Source organism: Drosophila obscura, unplaced genomic scaffold (assembly GCF_018151105.1).
Source record: "Drosophila obscura isolate BZ-5 IFL unplaced genomic scaffold, ASM1815110v1 contig_186, whole genome shotgun sequence".
NCBI lineage: Eukaryota > Metazoa > Arthropoda > Insecta > Diptera > Drosophilidae > Drosophila > Drosophila obscura.
In genome coordinates, this window is record NW_024542774.1 from 8,182,647 (window position 1) to 8,202,651 (window position 20,005).

A 20,005-nucleotide genomic window follows, 5' to 3' on the forward strand; every position below is an offset into this window, starting at 1 on the left:
TAACAAAACAAAACAAAGTACTTTTATGCACTCTTACAACACTGCAGAGAAGTGGCATCACTCTTCTTTGGGTGTCAACTCGTAGCTGCTTGCTATGAAATCGCTCACTGGACTTGCATTCAAATTCAAATTCAAAACAAATAAAATCATTAAATCAGTTTGAATTAAAAACACAAAACCCTTTATTGAATCATTGTATATTGGTGTTATTGTTACACATATAATTGCTATTGACAGCGCACATTAAGCTCTCTACTTAAAACAAATGAAAGAAACTATGATTCTCCAATTTGATATCCAACGAATCCCTCCCTTCGCATTGACTTTGTTTCGCTACGCCTGTTTCGTATTCGTATTTTTAGTTAAATTGCTCAAATCATACCATACCACCTACCCTACATAGATTGCAATTGCATTTTCAATTCTGTTAATAGCTGTAAGTAAGTAGTTTTCTGTGGTTTTGTTTTGTTAAACATACATCAATTGTCAATAGTTTAGTCAGGTATCAATGGAAAATAAGAATTTCGTCAACACATATTTATATCTCGTACCACAACTAAATATATATATATTTATATAGTTTTTATTGAAGTATACAGTGGGTGCTTGAGGTATAAGCACTTGTTGCATATGGAAAACGAAAACAGTGAAAACTAATTAAAGTGGAGACACAACTCAACTGTATTTTGTATTGTATTTTGCAATGTGTATGTATGTATTTATGCATGTACGTTAATTTGTCAATTGTATTTAACTAAAAAAAACCCTATTAGAATATACCCTCCCTCCCGCTCACTGATGCGGCTCAGCTCATATCGTATCACAGGCACGCTTAATAGACACAAACCACAAACAAATCAGAACGAAACACTCAAAAAACAAAACAAAATACTCAAACAAACTTGCACTCAACAAAAACATTTAGAATTTGATTGCCGTGGAGCCCACAGTGCACTGCGGAGGCAGAGGGCAGTGGCAGTGCGTGGCTCTTTAGGCTTTAGGGTTTAAAAACTCACTACACACTAACAACAACGATCGATATGAGCAGCGCATCCAAAATACCACGTTCACTTTCACTTTCACTTATCCAATCTTCTCCAATCATCCATCAATTCAATGCACTAATTTCTAGCTTTCTACTCGATAAATTGCATTTAAAATTGTTTAGACGACCGCTACACGACGATTATACATATATATTTAGTATATAAATATATAGGTACATATATTTATATGTTATATGTCCCTATGCCACAGGGCGGCATAGTACTCTCTAGTATTGCTAGGTGTCGCCCCGCCCGTCTGTGCCCTCTCCTCCGCTGACCATTTTGAACAGGGAGACACAGATATCCATTCAGAAGGATGGATCCCCCAGTTTAGTGGCTTTTGTCTGGCATTTCAATTGCTTTTAAATATTCAACTTGTTCAACATTTTTACATTGCAATGTTTTCTCTCCACAACATTTTTCAAAAATTCAAAACTATACCATGAAACAGCACGCACTTTCCACGCAAGGGGAAGAAAGTGGGGAAAAAATGTCAAAAAAAAAATATTTAAGTTAATTTACGTAGATTAAAGAATAACTAATAAAGCGATTGGTTTTGCACATGGGAATATCTTTCGATTCCTGTTCTCTCCCCCGATCCCATCCATCCCTATTCCTTCCTTCCTTCCGTCTGCTTGCCAAGGGACCTCCCTCTACAATTGATATTTTGGATATTGCTGGAAGCGGTGCCAGAGCTGGGCATGGAGCTGCTGGCACAGGCGGCGTATGAGTTGGTAGGTGCCGCCCAAGGCCTTTAGCAACTACTAAATCTTGCCGGCGCTTTCCTGCCGCGCACTGTAGCGCGGCTCAGTGGGCGTCAGGGTGTCGGTGACCAGCTCATTGGGTGCCTCCAGCACGCCCTTGGCGTGGGCAGCGGCCGTGTCGCAGTCGGTGCGCCGTGAGATCAATAATCGGATGTCCGTGTGCAGCGAGAGCCGTCCCGACCGGGATGTCTGGAACCTATTTTTGGAGGGCAAAAGGTGTTGAGTTTATCGGGAGCATCATCAATCTATCCAATCTTAACCTACCTCAGGTGTATGGAGTAGCGCAGGCGCTTCATCTGCTCGGCTGTGATGAAGTGGCCCAATTTGCTGGTGGTGGTGGTGGTCGTGGTGCTGCCTGTGGGACTGCGTGGTATCGGTGGCTGCTGCTGGTGCACCTCCTCCTGCGGCTGCTGCTGGCCATTGCACGCGGGCGGGCACTCCTCGGCCAGTATGCGCTGCCGTATGAAGGTGCGATGCAGGGGCGGCATATCCCGCATATCGTAGGGTATCACAAACATCCTCACTACCGTTCCCATGGGATTCAAGAGAGTGGCCTGCACCGTGCCCGTCCTGGGTACCGAGTAGCCCTTTCGTGGCAAGCGAATCTCGCACTGAAAGGTGTAAAGGGAGTTTGTGCAAGTGAGATCCTGCTGCTGGATGGACTTCCCGATGAATCACTCACCAGGTAGGGCGTGCTCAGGGTCTCGCCATGCAGCTCGTAGAAGTAGGAGACAGCCGGGATGGTCAATTGGGTGGGGCAGAAGCCGCCGGAGGCTCCCAGCTGCAGCTTGAACCCCATCACCTCGATCTTGGGCATCAGACGCTTCTGCAGCAGCGACTCCTCCAGGTTGCCCAGCAGCGGACGGCCCGCAAACTGTGTGGCCAGGCGCGCCAGACTCTTTAGCGGTGATCCCGCGGGGCTGCACATGCCCGACTCCAGATCCTCGTCCGACAGCTGCTCATCGGATCCCAGCGAGCTGCGGTCCGATCGATCGCTCAGGTGGCGGGAGCGTCGCTTGTAGAAGGCCGCCGCCTGCTTGGCAAATCTCGGCGACACCGACAGCGATGCATTGGGCAGCGTGGGGGCCGAGAAGGACTTTTGCACTGGCAGATTTCCCGCCTCCGGGGTGATTAGCTGTGAATGGGCGTGGCTCAGGGCGGCCAAATCGAAGGAGAAGGCTGGACTGCTCTGGCCACTTGCTCTGCTGCCGCAGCCAATGGCTATCGGAGCCGAGCTGCAGAAGATTGTCGTCAGATTCACCTTGGGCAGGGGCTTGCGCATCAGCGGCGAGTACGTCGGTGGCGGTGTCTCGTTGTCCGCCGCCAGTCCGCTGCAGTTGAGACGCAGCTGGCTGGGCTTTGGCGACGGACGTCCCAGCGACGGGGTGCCCGACTGCGGCGTGAGGGGCAGATGACTGATGGGCGTCTTGAACTGCACCACAATGTGGTCGGCCACGGCTGGCGGTGGGGTCTTGCAGCGATCTGTGGATGGATTGAGCAGGGAGCAGCGCTCGATGTTCGACGTCAGTTTGGTGGACGCAACCTGCGGGATTGGCAATGAATCAGTCACTGGAATCACTCTGGAAGCAAGGCTTGGTCTTACCTGTGTCTCCCGCTCTACCTCTGGATCTGGCTCTGTCTCCTGCTCCATCCGGGTGTAGCCATTACTCCGGCCTCCAATTGCATGCCCCCCTCGGCCATTGGCAAAGTTATGCTGCGTCTTCTGCCGCTTGCATACCTGACAGCCGCTGGCCGGCACCGCCTTCGGCTGGTTGTTGTTCTGCCCTCTGTTGAGATCATGTTTTGCCTGGTGGGGCTTTCGGTTTCGATTCTTTGGGGTGCGCTGTATGGCCTGAAGAAGGAGCTCGGCCTTGTTCCGTGGCGTGCCCACAATGAGATCACCGCTGCTCAGGCTGCAGCTGGACGTGTCCTCAATCTCCGAGGCCGTCGTATCGTCATCGTTCTCATCCCTCTCCCCCTCCCCGGCTGTGCAGTTCAGGCAGAGCAGCGTCTTCTCGCTCCCGCACTGCTGGCAGCTGCTCAGCGAGGTCTGGGTGCCCGTCGATATCATGGCTATGCGGCGTGGCTGTGGATGCGCTAGTGTCATCACTATGGCCTGCTGCTGCGACTGGGACTGCGATTGCGACTGCGAGTGGGATGCCGACTGTGTCATCTCCTCGCCCTCCTCCATGGGCTCCTCCACCTGCAGGCGCTCTGTCGATGATTTCTGATCCCTTTTCTTGTCCCGTCGCTGCATCCGCTTGCGGTACTTCTGCAGCTGGCGCTCCCTGTGGCTCACGCTCCCAAAATCGCCCGATACGTCCAGCTCATCGCCCGATGGCACCACCTGCGGCTGCTTGCCATTTTTATCACAGTTGGAGCTGGATGTCAGCGTCGTCGTTGGCATTGTCGTTGGCGTTGTTGTTGGAGAACTGCTCATCGCAGTGGTACGTGCTCCCAGGCCCGTGGGTGAGGCCGCATGAAAGCCCCCGCCACCTGTGGGAGTGCTGGCTGGCTGCGTCGGCGGCCGTAGAGATCGCGCTGATGGTGTTGGCAGCGGCAGCGGCAGCGGGGGCTCTATGTGCGGCAGGCCGCCATTGATCCGGGGCAAACTCTTCACGCACACGGACACGCTGAAGCTCTCCGAGATGTTCACATTGGGAAAGTTGTGAACCGAAGCCTTGACACTGAAGCCGCCCTCATCCATGTACTGGCCGCCACAGCCGTTGCTTGCCGCGGGGTTATGCTGCCTGATTCTGTAGAAGATGTTGAGGCGGGGCCGACGCGAGGCATGGGAGCCACTTCCACTGCCACTGGCAGCTGGATCCCCAGCGCTGTGGCTGGCAAAGACTACGCGTCCGCTGTCGTAGACAGAGGGATCGCACTTGCGCAGCAGATCGCACCAGGCCACGATCTGGGAGAAGTACAGCTGGCTGCGTATGGCACTGCACAGCGAGGGCAGGGTCATCGTGGGAGGCGGCACTCTATCGGTGAGAGAGAGAGATAGAGAGAGATTAGTGGAGCTGTAGAGATTTTTTTACTGCTCGTTTCACTTACTTCTCCTTGCCGCTGATGATCCACTGCTCCAGCAGCAGCTTGTGGCTGACTGGACCCAGGTACACCTCAATGCAAACAGGATCACGGCGGGCCAGAATTGCCTCCATCTTCATGCAGTGCGAACGCCAACGATTGCACTAAAATTGGCCAGTAGGGAAATCAGTGGAATCAGTTTCGAGGAGTGGAGTACGGCATCCGATTACTTACGGTCATATTTAGGTAAGACATATCACAGATGTGCTCCTCAGCTTCGGTTGTCGCCTCGCCTTTGGCCAGACCCATCTTCCTGAGGAACTGATCACAGTGTGGCCCATGCTTGGGCCTGGTGTTGGTGGTGTTGGTGGTGGTGCTGGCGGAGCTGCTTGCTCCGCTGTTGGCAGTGGCAGTGGCAGTGTTGGTATTGGTGTTCGGATTGTTGCTCCCTGCTCCTGCTGCTGCTGCTCCCATTGATCCGGATGCTGTCCAACCAAAGGTCAGACTCAGGTTACGCGTCTCCGACGGAGAAGGCTGGGCAATGGGCATGGCTGGGCCGCCTCTCAGACAGGTGGTGGCCAAAGATTGCAGCGAGTGCAATATGTTGTCCGAGGAGTTGGAGCCGAGGGAGCTAGCGGCACTGGAATTGTTTGTTCCACCACCGCCCACACCACCTCCTACTACTCCTCCTCCTCCTCCTACTCCTATATTGGCCATGCCCGTACCCATTCCCAATCCCCCAGCTCGATTTAGCATAACTCGACGGACTATTTCGTAGTCCCCCCCATGATCTGTGTTGAGATCATTGATGGCCAGGGACACCAGCTCTGGCTCGGCACTCATGCTCTGCGCTGCCGGCGATATCTGCCGTAGCTGGCAGAGCTTCTGCGTCCAACGCTGATGCGTTGTCGTCGTGCTGGTCGGTGTCCCAGCTCCGCCTACCACTCCGCCTCCGCCCCCTGATCCATTGCCATGGGGAGAGCGCGGAGTGCTGGCGCCTGCATAGGGATTCGTTGTTATATTAATGGCCGCCCGGGAAGTGGAGGGTCGCGGCGATAAGCGACCCCCACTGACTGGCGCTGCACCGCCCCCTACCCCTATGCCTCCTCCGCCGCCGCCTGCTACCGCCTGCGGCTGGTACTCGTCATCCGCAATGGGTCTGCCCTCGAGGATGAGCGACGCCAGTCCCAGCACAATGGAACTGTAGTTGTTCTGTGCCGCCTGCTGCTGCTGCTGCTGCCGACGATGACGCAGACGCTCCTCCACCGACGACGCCTGCCGCCGAGCCCAGTGAGGAAGCAACAGCTCCGTTCTGGGCCAAGCTGGCAGGGGGCGGTGAGTTGGTGACGCTGGTGGGTATCATAGTCGGGATGTCCTTCTTGATGTCCTTTGCTGCGCTGCTCCTGCTGCCTCTGCCTCAGCCTCAGCTTTAGACTCGGCTGCTGCTGCTTGAGTTGTGCTTGCACCGGAAGTACACTGAAACAAAACGAAAATCGAATAAGAAAGTGTACAAATTTTAGTTCTTTTTATTTTGATATTTGTCCTATTTCCTATTGTCAAATAGCTCCCTAGAAGGGTATTTCAAGAGTCCTTTCACCCACTCCTTTGAGGCCTCCACCCACTCTGAATGTCAAATGTCACATTGCGAATGAGGTCACAACAGGCGGGGGCGGGGACAGGGGCAGGGACAGGGCCATGGATGAAGAAAAAAATTAAATTGAATCCTGTTTTGAAGGTCTCCTCCACCTCCACCTCCGCCACCCCCTTGCCCCTGATCAGCTCTTACCCTTGCTCTTGCCTATGTATTACATAAGGGCTGACATGGTTTACTTTTTATCCCTAAGATGCGGAAGTAACGCACACGGCCAGAACAATGGGACAGAGCCAGAGCTACATATAGCCTTCGATGTCTGTTACTGCCACTGGCCGACACACTGACACGGCCCCGATTTGGCCTAAAAAGAATATAATTGAAAAACCAGGTCGTTACTTAACCAGAAGCAAAAGCCCAGTTGAGTGTGCAACATGTCGTGCATTTGGCAATGCACAATTCTCTCTGCCTCCCATCATCACCACCCTCCTTTCGGCACGCGCGTGTTGCTCGCTCTTCGTCCCACTCAAAAGCTAATACCAGCATGTTGCCAACGCTGTGACGTCAGTGACAAGCCAAGCTTTGCAGCAGCACCAAAATTGTGCAGGGGTATTGTACATACAGACAGGCACTCGTTGAAGGTCGCCTCAAATACTCTATGGAAGGGTAGTTGTTAGCAGCCCAAGGCTGTGCCACTCACAGCGAGTAAAAGCTCGTGACAGAGTACCGAAGCTTCGACTAGTTTGCGTCTCTCTCTCTTCTATTCTGACGCAATTCTGGCCTGCTTAAACCGCGCTTGGTAACAGCAGCAGCAGCAACGACGCCATGTACATGCACATGCACATACATAGATGCACAAAAAATGCAAAACAAAAAAAGTTTGTATACAAAAAACAGCTGTTGCAGCCAACACGCGCGGCCAACAACACTCTGTCAGCATGTTGCGAGAGCGCGTACGCTCTCTCTCTCTCTCTCTATCTCTCTGCTGTGTGTGTGCTTGGGTAAACATGTTTGTCTTTACTTTTGCTTTTGTTTTTGCGTTTCTTCTTGACCTGCATGCACAATATATAACTGGCACGCGAAAGAGAGCGAGCCCGCGAGAGAAGAGAGTGGTAGGTAGGTGGGTAGGTTGCGCGCTCTCGCTCAAAGCTCTCTATGTGTTTGCGTGTGTGTGTTAGAAAACATATGATTTTTGTATTGCTTTGCAATCAGTTGGTAATGTTTGCTCAGCTCCATGAATGTGAGCGTGTGAATTTATACGATATGCATGCGTATGCGTGTATGTGTGTGTCAAGTTTTGTTTATGGCACATCCATGGATACATACATACAAATACACTTGGCCCACAATAGACAATACACACATACACACACACACGCACACAAAAGCATGAAAACTTGTATGAAAATGAGGGCAAGCGAACGGAACGGAACGAAACGGTACAATGCGGACAGAGTTTAATAATATTTGATTAGATTACAGTCTGCCACGCTTTTATTTCAACATGTTATACTATTACTCGTGGTATGTAGGTGTGTATTCCATTATTTCATTTCATCTGCCCATTATCATTTACATCACTTCTCTCAAAAGTTACAGCGAAAACGGAAATTTCGTTAAGCGCTCGTGGCTTATGACGCAGTGGAAATCCGCTACAGGGGAACGGATTGGAACGTTAATAGTGCGACGAGACGACAGTGTGAAAAATTGATTGCGGTGGCTGTGCTTTTAGTGGAAACGGTTTCTGTTTTGGCAAGCCCCCGAGGGTACTCAAAATGTCATTAGCCACAGAGCATTGCGAAATATTCAACTTTCGCTAACGGATAGATTATTTTCCACATGGGGATGATAATATGCGACAATGTGGATACCTCACGGTATCGGAGGAGATTGCCACCCAAAATATATGTTAAACGTTCAATATCATCAACAAGGGCATATAAAAATCAGAAAAACATTGTCACAGGGTTCACCCCAATCCATCCCGGCGCTCCCCCCTTTGCGACGATTGGTTGCACTTCTTGGCAAGCCGATCGCGCCAGCCACACGCTGCCACAGTCCGACAGGTGGCGTACGGAGGGGGGGAGCGAGGGAGGGTGGGTAGGTGGAGAATCTGGTTACCGGGGGGTGGGGAGCGCATTGTTGAACTAATTTCATTTGGCTTGGCCACCGTCCTTGGCATGCTTTTTGATTTTGCAATACGGTTTACGTTTTGCATTGGTCTTGGTTAATTTATTTATTTATTGCACATTTTCCTCTCTCTCTCGCTCTATCTGTCTCTGCCCCATGCTTGCCTCTATGTATGTAAGTATGCATTTTGACGCACATTACAGCATTGCATTTGGACTGCCAGGCGGAAAATGGAAACGGGGCGAAGGCGACCCGTGCCCCGTGCGCGCCCCAAGCGAGCGCCAAGTGAAAGGCAGGCGGCACCAAACTGGCGCTAGAGGGCGCTACACGACAGCCACAGGAAAACCCGTTCAAAGAAAACAGCAACAACAGCAACAAAAGCGAGTGGAAACAAAAAAATATGTTGCAACACTGTTTTGAAAAACAAGTTCCGTCCTCTGTCCCTCCCGTGTCCGCCTGTGTGCACCTTTCGTTTGCTTTGTGCTTCCTTTTTTCGTTTTCTTTGTCTTGGGTTTTGTTTGCATTATGGAATGGCCCCAAAAAGATGCATATGATATTGCTGCAGAACGAAGTCCCCAACCGAATGCAGGCCACATTTATGGCATTTTCCTTTAGTCATCCATCCATCCAGCCAAATGCGTCATGACAAAAGCTTCATTGCATTCTTTAATTCGCTCTTACCCTTTGTCTCTCCATATTCCCTCCACTCCTGCCTGCCCCCCATAAAATGTGTCATCTAAGGCGGAAGTGGTGGAGTCGTCGTGGCTTCTTCGGGTTCCACAATATGACACACCACACCACACACACTCGTGCGTTTCATCCATCCACTTTGGAAGCAGCTGGTTGGGTGGGGAGGGGAGGGGAGGATGATCATTAGAAGTACATCGAGACTTTTTGTGTCGCTGATTGACCTCGGAGTCGACCTTACAAATACCCATTATTCTATCTGTCTGTGTGCGTGTGTGTGTGTGCTCAACCCTCCCATGGCTTCACAGCTGAGCGAGCGTCATGTCGTTCGTTGAGGGGGCTGCACCTTCGATGGGTTACATGGTCACACAGCCAGCCTGCCAGCCTGCCTGCCTGCCTACCTCCCCCTCCATCAATATCTCTCTCTGTCTGTCTTTTTCTCTGTTGTCTAGCAGATACATACAAATGTATGTACATGCATGCTATTGTAGGGGATTTTATCGACAATTTGGACACGGACAAGTGAGAGGGCCCTGAGATAAGAGGCATTTGAGCACAAAACAGTTGAAAGTTGTAATAATTCAAGGTTTTCTACACATAACACTAGAATTCCGCATCACTCACCTTTCAAAACTTTGTTAAAATTCCATTATTTTTTCTGTTTGCTGCAACGAGAGAGAGAGAGAGAGAGAAGGATAGTGTTAGGGAGACGAACAAACGATTAAAAAAAGGAAATAATCCAAGATTAATTACAACAAATAGCAGCGCAAATCAAATAATTGAGCAACATTGTTATATTGTAAGCTAAAGCGTAATTAAAATAGTGATAGAGACAAAGACACCCTGTTTCTTACACAATAAATAAAGTTAAACGGCATTCGAGCCAGCTCTCGCTCAATCATTCACACACACACACAAGCATCTGCTCAAGGTATAATAATAGGAAGGTGCTGGCAACACATGCTGAAGAAAGTATGACTACAGTTCCTACTATCTGCTACCCCACCTTGCAATTATATACCTTGGCTTTGCTTACATGTGCGCAGCAAAAACAAAAAATTGTAAACAAACGCAGTCCAGTTATGGCCCGCTCTGTGCTCTTTTTCCTCTGTCGACAGCGGGCCCCACGTGTGTGAGAGTGTGTGGTGTGTGAGAGCTCTGTAACGTGAGCACGTGAGCGCGTCTCGCTCCCACTGTCTGGAGTGTTTTTGTGTGTGTGTGTGTGTGTGTGAGAGAGAGTGGGAGAGTTGAAGTAAACACCAGCTAGGAAGGAGGACGATGGGGAGGGACATAAGTTGCCCAAGAACTGCGAGTGAGTGTGAGTGAGAGTAAGTCGAAGACACCGATGGCCCGTTTTATTTTTAGCCAAAATGTTATACCCGTCTTGCAAATCGAGAGCACACAATGAACGGACGGTCACGCACACACACGCACTTGTACAGACCACAGTAGCAGACAAAAGCAAATGACCGCAAGAAGTGCCAATGCTCGCTCTCTCACTCCCTCCCCCTACCCGCCTTCCCCACTCACTTCCAGAGTGTGACAACTTCGTTCTGTGCTCCACTCAGCCAGCCCCACTCCACAGTATGTTCTGCTCCGCTCTCCGTTCTACCCGCTCACTTCATTTACATTTCCAACTGCGCACGTATAAAATTACATTGCGACTGTTGGACTGGCTGCTAATGTAATTTTACGTGTTGTGTGTGTGTGTGTGTGTCGTATTTAGTTCTTTTATCTGCTCACCAAATTAATATAAATTGCCCCATCAAAACGGGGAAAAGATAGCATAAGCTTCCCAATCTCTTGACCAAGAAAAAACAACTGTTGCTTCATTTTTTCTGGCTTCTTTTGAATGGTCTTGATTATACAGCTTTCACTTATATAAGGCAGATAGATAGTGAAAGTAGACGTTAATCGGGTTCTATGGCCAAAATATTCTACAATTAATCACATTTAATTGACCTTAAAAAGGGAAGCTTTTTCATCTGCGTGCCATTCTCTTATGTGCTTCTCTTTATTCCTGATCCCCAACACATGTGTGTGTTTCTCTCTCTCTCTCTCTCTCTCTCTCTTTCGTTGTAAGATCTTACACGTGGGTGGTTTTATATGTTGCGCAATTGTCCATAAATCTAAATGATCTGATCTGGGGGCGCACCCAGCCTCAGCCACAGACAGAAACGTTTGTGTATTGCATGGAAAATACCAGGTGCAAATGATTTAGCTAAATCTTTGAGCACGATTCTACCACCCCTGCCCTGCCCCCATCACCATTATAATCAGCTGATTGCCTCAGTGCTGCTCTCCTCTTAATAGTTAATAAGTGCCTCTCGCTTTGACTGCATGGGGCACACGAATGTTGACACACAGCAACAGCCCAATGCAACAACCAACAACTGACGCCACAATTAGAAAATGTGTGTCAATTATATTTAAAAAAAAAAAAGTAGTTTTCCCGACTTGACACACCACACACACACAGGCACAAACACAAACGCGCATAGAAAAGAAACACACTCGGAGTGTTTGAGGGAGTGGATTGGAGCAGTCAGAGAGTGAGAGGAAGCGATATTCCAATTGCCTTTTCAGTAATTTATATGTTATACAACAACAACACCAACAACAGCTACCATAACGCTGAAGGGGGCGTCGAGTAGTCTCCCAAAGTGTTTTCACACACGAGTTCCTGAGCGATCTTCAATTATTATACTGTATTTGTCAGTGTGTATGTGTATGTGTGGGTGGACGTGGAGCTTTGACTATTGCGATGTTTTCATTTGAGCATTACGTCACCAACACATGCGCAACTGCACAGCTGAGTGGGGAACGCTCCGAGCAAACGTCACAGCAGTTACTCTCACCCACACCACCACACACACATATAATACGTGAGGGTATTATATTATGTACAATGGGGGGGAGAGGAGACTTATCTTATGTATATTCTGGGTACCAACCTTTTTCTAAACACTTTTCTCGTCCAAATTTTCACGTTTCTCCAAAACTTTTACAATTTTATACGGGTTTGGTTTTCTTGATTGGTTTCTCTTTGCAACCAAATTCCATGCCCCTTTCAACTGTTCATCATATTTATTAACTATTCACCCGCTGCTGCCTTGGCTGCAGTTGCTGCTGCTGTTGTTGCGTCTGTGATTTAAGTTGTTGTTTGCTCTTAGTTCTAAGCGGCTGACAACAGCAACAACGTTGACAGCGACATATGGGGTATTCACGAAGCTGCATTTGAATTCTCAACGGTTTTGCCTGGCGTTTTCAATGTGAAATTGAATTGAAGTCGCGTTTTGGAAGAGTACACTGCACGCACCGACACGGCACACACTCGCAGAACAATAGGTGTGTGTGTTTGTATGTATATGGATCTGTATCTGTGTCTGTTTTGGTCCCACACCACACCACACAACACTGATTTTGATTTTGCTCACTCGCACGAAACGGTATACGAATGCGAAACACAAGAGTCCAGCAATATCAGCAGCAGCAGGTAACAAATACCAACAGATTATTAACGAAACAAAACTTGTTTGCTTAGATTTCAATATTATTTTTGGTCTTTGGCTGCACTTTTTGGCTCTCCACGAACAAAAAAAAAACCCCAAGATTGCCTGCCTCTCTCTGGGCTGCTTGTGCTCTCTCGTATAACTGCAGAGTGGGCCGCGTGTGGTCGCTTTGGGGTTCGCAATTTGAATGAGCGGACGACGACAGTGCTCCGCTGCTGACGGCAACTTTCTAAAACAGCTGAGTCGAGCCACACGCTCGCGACGCCACGGCTGGCTTTGTTTTGCTTCTGTTTGCGTGCGAGTGTGTGTGTGAGTGTATCTGTGTGTTATGTGCTCAGTGGGTACATAATGTGTTTCTCTACATACATACATACACATGTATATACTGTACGTGTGGCTATGTGTAGGGAAAACTACGTCGTACATTTGGCTAGTTTTTGTTTTTTTCGTGTTTTATTTATTTTTTTTGGCATGGCCCTCCTCCAACATCTGGCAAGCAACATGTTGCCAGCGTCACAGTTCAGTTGGAGTGCGCCAACATGTTGCAGTGCACAGGGGAAAACGAATACAAATAATGTATACAAAAATCATATGGAATTTCCAAGGCCCTAGGAGAGAGAGAGAGAGAGAGAGAGAGACGGAGAGGGAGAACACACACGCACACAGACAGATAGACGTGCATGCATGGCGACATTTGAGTGATTAGTGAAGTAAATAGGTAAAATATACTATATACATATGTAGTATATAAATATACATGTATTTAGATCGTAAATGGAGGGGCAGACATCTCTAAGTGATAGCGATTCAATAACAAAGCCAGTCACAGATACTGAAAAGTATACACACAGCAGCACACACAGCGAAACGAACCCGTTTCCATATGTTTGCGAGATGATGATGATGGTTGGCTCCGCAGCTTCTGCTGCTGCCACTGCCACTGCCTCTCTCTGCTACATCCATGTTGCTGTTGTGACTTTTGCTTTATATACCAAAAATAGCTGGCATATAAAGAATCAGATTGGGTTTTTGTTTTTGCTCGTGTGCTTTCTTGAGTACTTGTTGGGGTCTGACAGACGGACGGAAGCGGAGTTCTTGGAGTGAAGTAAACCACAAAAACAGCGCAGTAAAAAAAAAAAACCACAAAAAACGCATGCGCCCTCACTGCACTTAATACATACATATACATGTATACATATGTATGTGTGTAAGTATAATCCAAAACCCAAAGACAGTCAGCAGTTGGCCTGAGAACAGACCCCAAAAGACGTCGTCGCGACCCAGACAACAGCAACAGCATTCAGAGTTTATGTTTGCTTACGCTGCTCTCTTTGTCTCTCTCTCTCACTTAGTTTCTCTCTCTCGTTCTGTGTGCTCTGCTCTCTGGGACCTTGCAATCCAAAAGATGCGACATCTTATCAGCAGAACCCACACACACACAGACACACACACAGAACAAAGAACACTATTTGCTGATATGATTTTTACTTGGATACGTCGTCACAGGTCTGTCTGCTTCTTTTTACATGGGTACGGCGGTACTTATGGGGTATAAATCTACTTCAAAAGTGGTTTGCTTTGGACAAAAGTATGGGACATGGGAGATCTTTTAGTGTACTCTCTCTCTTAGACGAATATTGTTCAATATTTGCTTCATATTGCTCTCTGTGCACATTTCCCAAGAACAAATCAATGCACACACAATCACGGGCAGAATCAGACCCAGACGAAGACGCAGACACATCCACACAGCACCTACGGGTGCATATGGACTCGTCACTTGTCTGCGAAACGAACTTGAGTAACCCAAGCCGAAGGATACATGGCATGGCATGGCGTGGCGACAACAAAGACTTGTCCGCGCTGCAGACAAAGAAATGCCAAGACCGTCTGGGTCTGGTCTCTTGCTCTTGGCCAAACAGGAAAACAAGAAACTGCTGTTGACCCCTCCGCACTCTACTCTCCACTGGCAGGCATGGCATGGTGTGGTGCGGGGGGTGAATTTTATAAATGCGAAGTTGGTGGGGGAATCGATTGGAATGGTTGGAAAACCTCGTGAACAGATTAGTAGCTCAAATGTAATTTGCTTTCACTGCCATCTATCAATCTGCCCAATCGATTCAATTCCCAGGGTCTCCTTGTGGATCCTTATCTAGGGACGACTCCTAATGCATTTCAGGTCGTTCTTTCATTCCCAGACCCGAAAATAGGTCCCGGCGATGGCACGCACGGCGACTCCCGACCAATATTTACCAACTTTCGACTCTCGCTCTCCCCCACCCGTCTCTCTTTATCGTTCATAACACTCCAAGTACAAATAAAACGTGTTTGGTCTGAAGGAAGCTTCCCCCCCACCCTCTGATTACAGGTAGATTCGGTTTTTATGAAGGTAAGTCATGTGATTTCCCACCGGTAGAGGCCGCTGCTCCGGTCAGTCCAATCGCATGGAGCCAGCCCTTTGGGGGCTTAGACGTTTGGCCTCAAGCTTGGAAATTTTTCTGTTTTTATTTCTGGTTTTCTTCCACAACTTTTGCTTTGTTTCGCTTCCCCTTTGGAAGCTAAAAGCTTTGCTGATTGACTGCTTTCTTCGGCTCTTGGCTTCTTTAATTAAGTGGAATTTTAGAAATGTCCGAGGGGCATCATAATTTTTGGCGATGCATAGTCATGATATATTTTTGATTAGCAATCAAGAGGATCGAATTTTGACAAAATGTTTTACCATCCATGGGAACAAAGGATAAAATGGTGTCTTTGTGCTCTGCCACCGAAAAATTAGGGTAACAACAGCAAAATGAGTGAATTTCTCTTCATATGTGAACAGTTGATGTAAACACACACAGCCACACACACATGCAACAAAGATCAGCTGTTTTTTGAAAAACCTTATGAAAGAATTGGGTAAAACTAACAATAATATTATTACTTTGTTGCTATCTTCAAGTGGCTGTTCGTCTGCGAACATGTGTGTTTATTTACCATAACTTATAAATGATAGAGCATTTCTTTTCTTATGGCCTCACACACACACACGCACACACCATACATGTGTATATGTGGTGTAGTGCTCTCCCTGTTCCCGCACGTTGCCATTAATTTGAAATTGTGTAGAACGCAGTTGCGGAAAAGTGTCGGGAGAATCTTACGACTGGGACTGCCGGGGCCCACTTTGGATTGATTATGAGCAAATATATATGTGTAGCAGCGTCTGCTGTCTTACACAAGGGGCGAATACGTAACCACCTCTGTAGGAAATGCGTTGCTTTAACCCTGAAAAAGATATTTTGAATATACAAACATATCTATGTAGGTTTTGTTCAAAATCGTGCATCTATTGCTGCCATGGGAAGGGGGGGTATGAAAAGCGTTTGGCCCTTGAAGCAAGCTCTCCTCTTCCTTTGTTTCTATTTCCGTACAGCTGTTCTTTGCGCTTACACGTGACTGTGATTGACTCGTCGTCAGGTGCGCTTTTCTGTGCTGTTCTGTGCTTTGCTGCGGCAGAGTATAAAAGAGGTGTAACGGTAATGAGCTTGTCGTCGCACACTAAGTTTAAGGTTGAGATATCGAGAGAGAGAGAAAGCCAACAGCTGGGCGGCCGCCATGTTGGGGCGGGAGTGGATGTTCAAGTGGGTGCGGGATTGGGGTTGGAGTGAACTGAATAATATATGTATAGTGCCGACTGACGATGCGGCGACTGGTGTGACTATGCATATTGATAATCTCCGTTAGATAGCAGGCGGACATTTTGAATGGTGCCTGTGCATGGTAAATAATTAAAGTTAATTGAGTTTTAGAGTTGGCATGTACACACACACATGCAAGCACACAAACACACAGATAAGGATAGATGTACATTTATAAAACTACATTTCCTGCCCATTTAGAGAAACACTCACACCCACACATTGGGGCGTGTTCCACATCTTGATCGAGATGGAAATAATCCCAAAGAATTATAAAAGCGAAACAGAGATAGAGATATGCCTAAAGAACTTTGCCAAAACGGGAACTACGTAATATTGCCTGGCCTGGCCTGGCCTGGCCTGCCCTCCCCCTCCACCATGCCCCTCTCGTCTTACTCTGATCAAAAGCTCTCTCCGTCTCTCTTTCTCTGTGTAGACGAATCTCTCGGCCCCCCCACCTTTGAGACCAGTTGGACCATGCGATGACTACATGATGTTTATTTTTGTAAATGCTGTACAAAACAACACAACACAACAAAAAAAAAGAAGAAAAAATATTAACGCAAATAAATCTAAACAAAGAGCTGTGCTTTGTTAACGAGTTAGAGAAAATGTTGCTCGATTGAAACGATAAATGATACGAAAATTCCATCAAAACAATCTCGCATGCATGCCTCCCATACCCCACCCCACCCCCTTTCAAGGATATCCTTCTACAGGGTAAACAACCCTCGGATCAAAATGATCTAAACAAAAAGAAAAGTAGTAGCCAAGGGGTGAGAGAGAGAGAGGGAGTAAGGGAGGGCGGAACACCAGTCGAGACATCTACATCTCCTTCCGCTCTGCCATGGTTGCCTGCTCTCCTGTAACCATCGACATTTGCCAACTCTCTTCTCACCCGAAATCAGCTGCGAATATTTTTTTGGTGGGTTCATTGGCTCGACAACTGACTGACTCTCTCACTCCCTCTCTCTTCAGCACACTCTCACAGTTACGCTCTTCTTTTTGTTATTTCTTGCTCGCACACGTTGCTCAAAGTCATTCAACCCAGCAACAAAATAACGTAAAATAAAACGCAATAAGGAGAGCGACGTGGAGGAGGGGGAGTACCACAAGAACACAAGCAATAACAACAACAAAAACGGGAAGGAGAGCGGGAAACGTCAACGGCAGCAGCGTCGATGGGGTCACTGAGCGTTGCCACTCTTCCCCACTCTCACTAACCCCCGCGTCCCTTATCTATTAATCCATCCATCCCACTCCCGTCATCCCATTTTGTGAGATTGAATTTTGAAAATATAATGCGTAGCAAAGTCCGTCGATGAGAAGTGCCAAGTGGATGGCCTGTCCGATGATTGTCCGCCTGCCGCCACACTCCCCCGCAAAGAACACACCCAGGATATGATCATTAACACTCATTTGAAGAATCAAGAAGTACATACATAAGAGTTCTCGCTTCTTTATCAGTCCCAGAGCTGAGTAATATATGACCCTGATGTGTCGTCACACAACCGAGCGCTGCAGTGGCACTTCGAACCGAAACACCCAATCTCAGATAGCCACCATTTGGGACGCAGCTTCTGATAGGCGTTTTGGGTTTTAATTGTTTGCTTATCTAAGTCGCCCCGCATTACCAACCGTATGGGTGTCGGTGACTCTCAAGATAAGGCTCTCTTGCGGTTCGATTCGATTCGGTTCGGATTCTCATTATCATGGAAAATTAAGCCAAAGAACTGTTTGGTTTGAGGCGTACGGAACGGTACGGTTGACAATACTTATGGCTTCATTAACTGAATGGAAAACCATAAATAAGGCGAAAGAGGGCCATCACAAGGTGTGGGAAGGGGAGGGGTCTCCAACTTTTCCCCATGTGCATTTTATTATGTTTGCATTTACTTTAAGCTACAAAACATATTCGAATAAATTGGTAAAACAAGGTTGACATTATCAAGTACACACAGATGTGTGTGTGTGTGCGTGTGCATTGTGTACCGTATGCAGTGCTGTGTGCTACGTGTTATACATGACAATTGCGGGGCAAAATGATGATGGGAACCTAGATGATTGATACAGAATGCGAAAGATGCGGGCATTCATTAAACTAAAAGCTATCCCCTAGCACGTTCATAGGACAGAACAAGCGAATACAGCTGTGGTTAAAATAGGGCCGTTCTATTCTTGTTGCCGCTACTGTTAAATTAGGCAGAGCTTCTTCTCTGCGTTGCAATAAATCTGCTCAAAATCCTAAAAATCCTGTAAGTAAATTAACATAAGAAAATGTTAAATAGTCCTCTCTTCTTTTTGAACCGTTCTGCCTTTCAGCCTTGTTCCGTTGATCCAAAGATTTAACATGGCTGCCTGCCTGTGTTACATGAACAGTGAGAGAATGAGAGAAAACTGTAAAAGCTACACTGAAAACATTTTTGGAATGTTTTTAAACGGTAATTCGTCTTTTGGAAATTGATTTCTTCTATTTTTCTAATTTTATGGCTATCGTCAAAACAATTCAATGCGAATATTAAATCAATATGGATGAGCGACGCTCTCTCACCTAAACACACACACACTTGTAGGGACAAACTGTCAACTGTTTTAATACGATTTCCTTTGTTCTTTGGGGGCTGCGCAAAAAGGAAATGGAAATGAAATCAAGGATACAGCAGAGCCAACTTCGCTGCGCCCGTCCCTTTCCATCTCTTTTGGCTTTAGCAGTTTCTTTGTCTGCAAAACACACACACACAAGCAAACCAGCTGATTGGGGAGAAATCTGTGTGTGTGTCTGTGTGTTCTTCTGAAGCGCGCAGCAAATTCAAATTGAAAAGAACGCAATGAAACGTGAATTTAAATCATTCACTTTTGCAGTTCAGTTTGACCATATACAGAGAAGAATCAGCGAGGAACGTTGCCAAGAACACACATAGAGTATATAAGGCCATGTATCACTTGGCATGCTTTGTTTACATAAGGCCCCCACTTACTGGAGAGAAGGAGAGAGAGAGAGCGAAACACGTTTCGAGCAATCTTTAAAGCGAAATTCTAACAAAATTCCACCATAATACATATATCTGGGACCCGTCTTCCGGTCGGACGGACATCTGTCCCCGCATAAAGTTCAGAGTAATTAAACTTAAATTGTAGGATGGGATAACTCAGTTCGTAATTCACTCGAGCAAATGGAATTGCAATCAAAATGGCCGACGACTTACCTTTTTTTTTTGAACAAGAATACCAGATCGGATCGGATCGGGCAAACGCACTTTGTTGCAAAATGCTGGTGTTGCAGTTGTTTCTAATTATAATTTGTTGCCTTAATTAGACATGATTGCAGTTTATTTTGGTTGCAGATATTGATTTGATTTGCTGCTGCGGCGCTGCTGCTGTTTGCTGCCTCCCACACACAGCCCACACACATATAGACACCCAGGCACGCACACACACGAAGCCTCTGCTCAGCTGTGCTGTGCTTTGTTGCTGCTTCCTCTCTTCCTTGTGCTGTGTTGTGTGTGCCTTTCCGTCCCGTACGTCTAAAACCGCATACATTGATTTTTTCGCTGCATTTTAAACA

The 20,005-nt window shown here is 47.4% G+C and overlaps 1 protein-coding gene and 1 long non-coding RNA gene across 2 annotated transcripts; one reads left to right on the top strand and one right to left on the bottom strand.

The window, feature by feature from the left end:
• Positions 1–181: 181 nt before the first annotated feature.
• On the bottom strand, positions 182–12,968 carry LOC111078274 (protein FAM214A). Its single transcript, XM_022372867.2, is given in 9 exon segments — positions 182–2,006; positions 2,075–2,421; positions 2,493–3,353; positions 3,414–4,794; positions 4,868–5,004; positions 5,075–6,058; positions 6,060–6,316; positions 9,873–9,913; positions 12,203–12,968. Coding segments are annotated over 7 exon segments (4,050 nt in total). The 5' UTR covers positions 6,204–6,316; positions 9,873–9,913; positions 12,203–12,968; the 3' UTR covers positions 182–1,810.
• A 3,336-nt stretch (positions 12,969–16,304) lies between these two features.
• Positions 16,305–17,036, top strand: LOC111078276. The gene is made up of 3 exons (XR_005967749.1): positions 16,305–16,424; positions 16,487–16,522; positions 16,642–17,036. It is a non-coding gene; the product is annotated as an uncharacterized LOC111078276 (long non-coding RNA).
• The last annotated feature ends 2,969 nt before the right edge of the window (positions 17,037–20,005 follow it).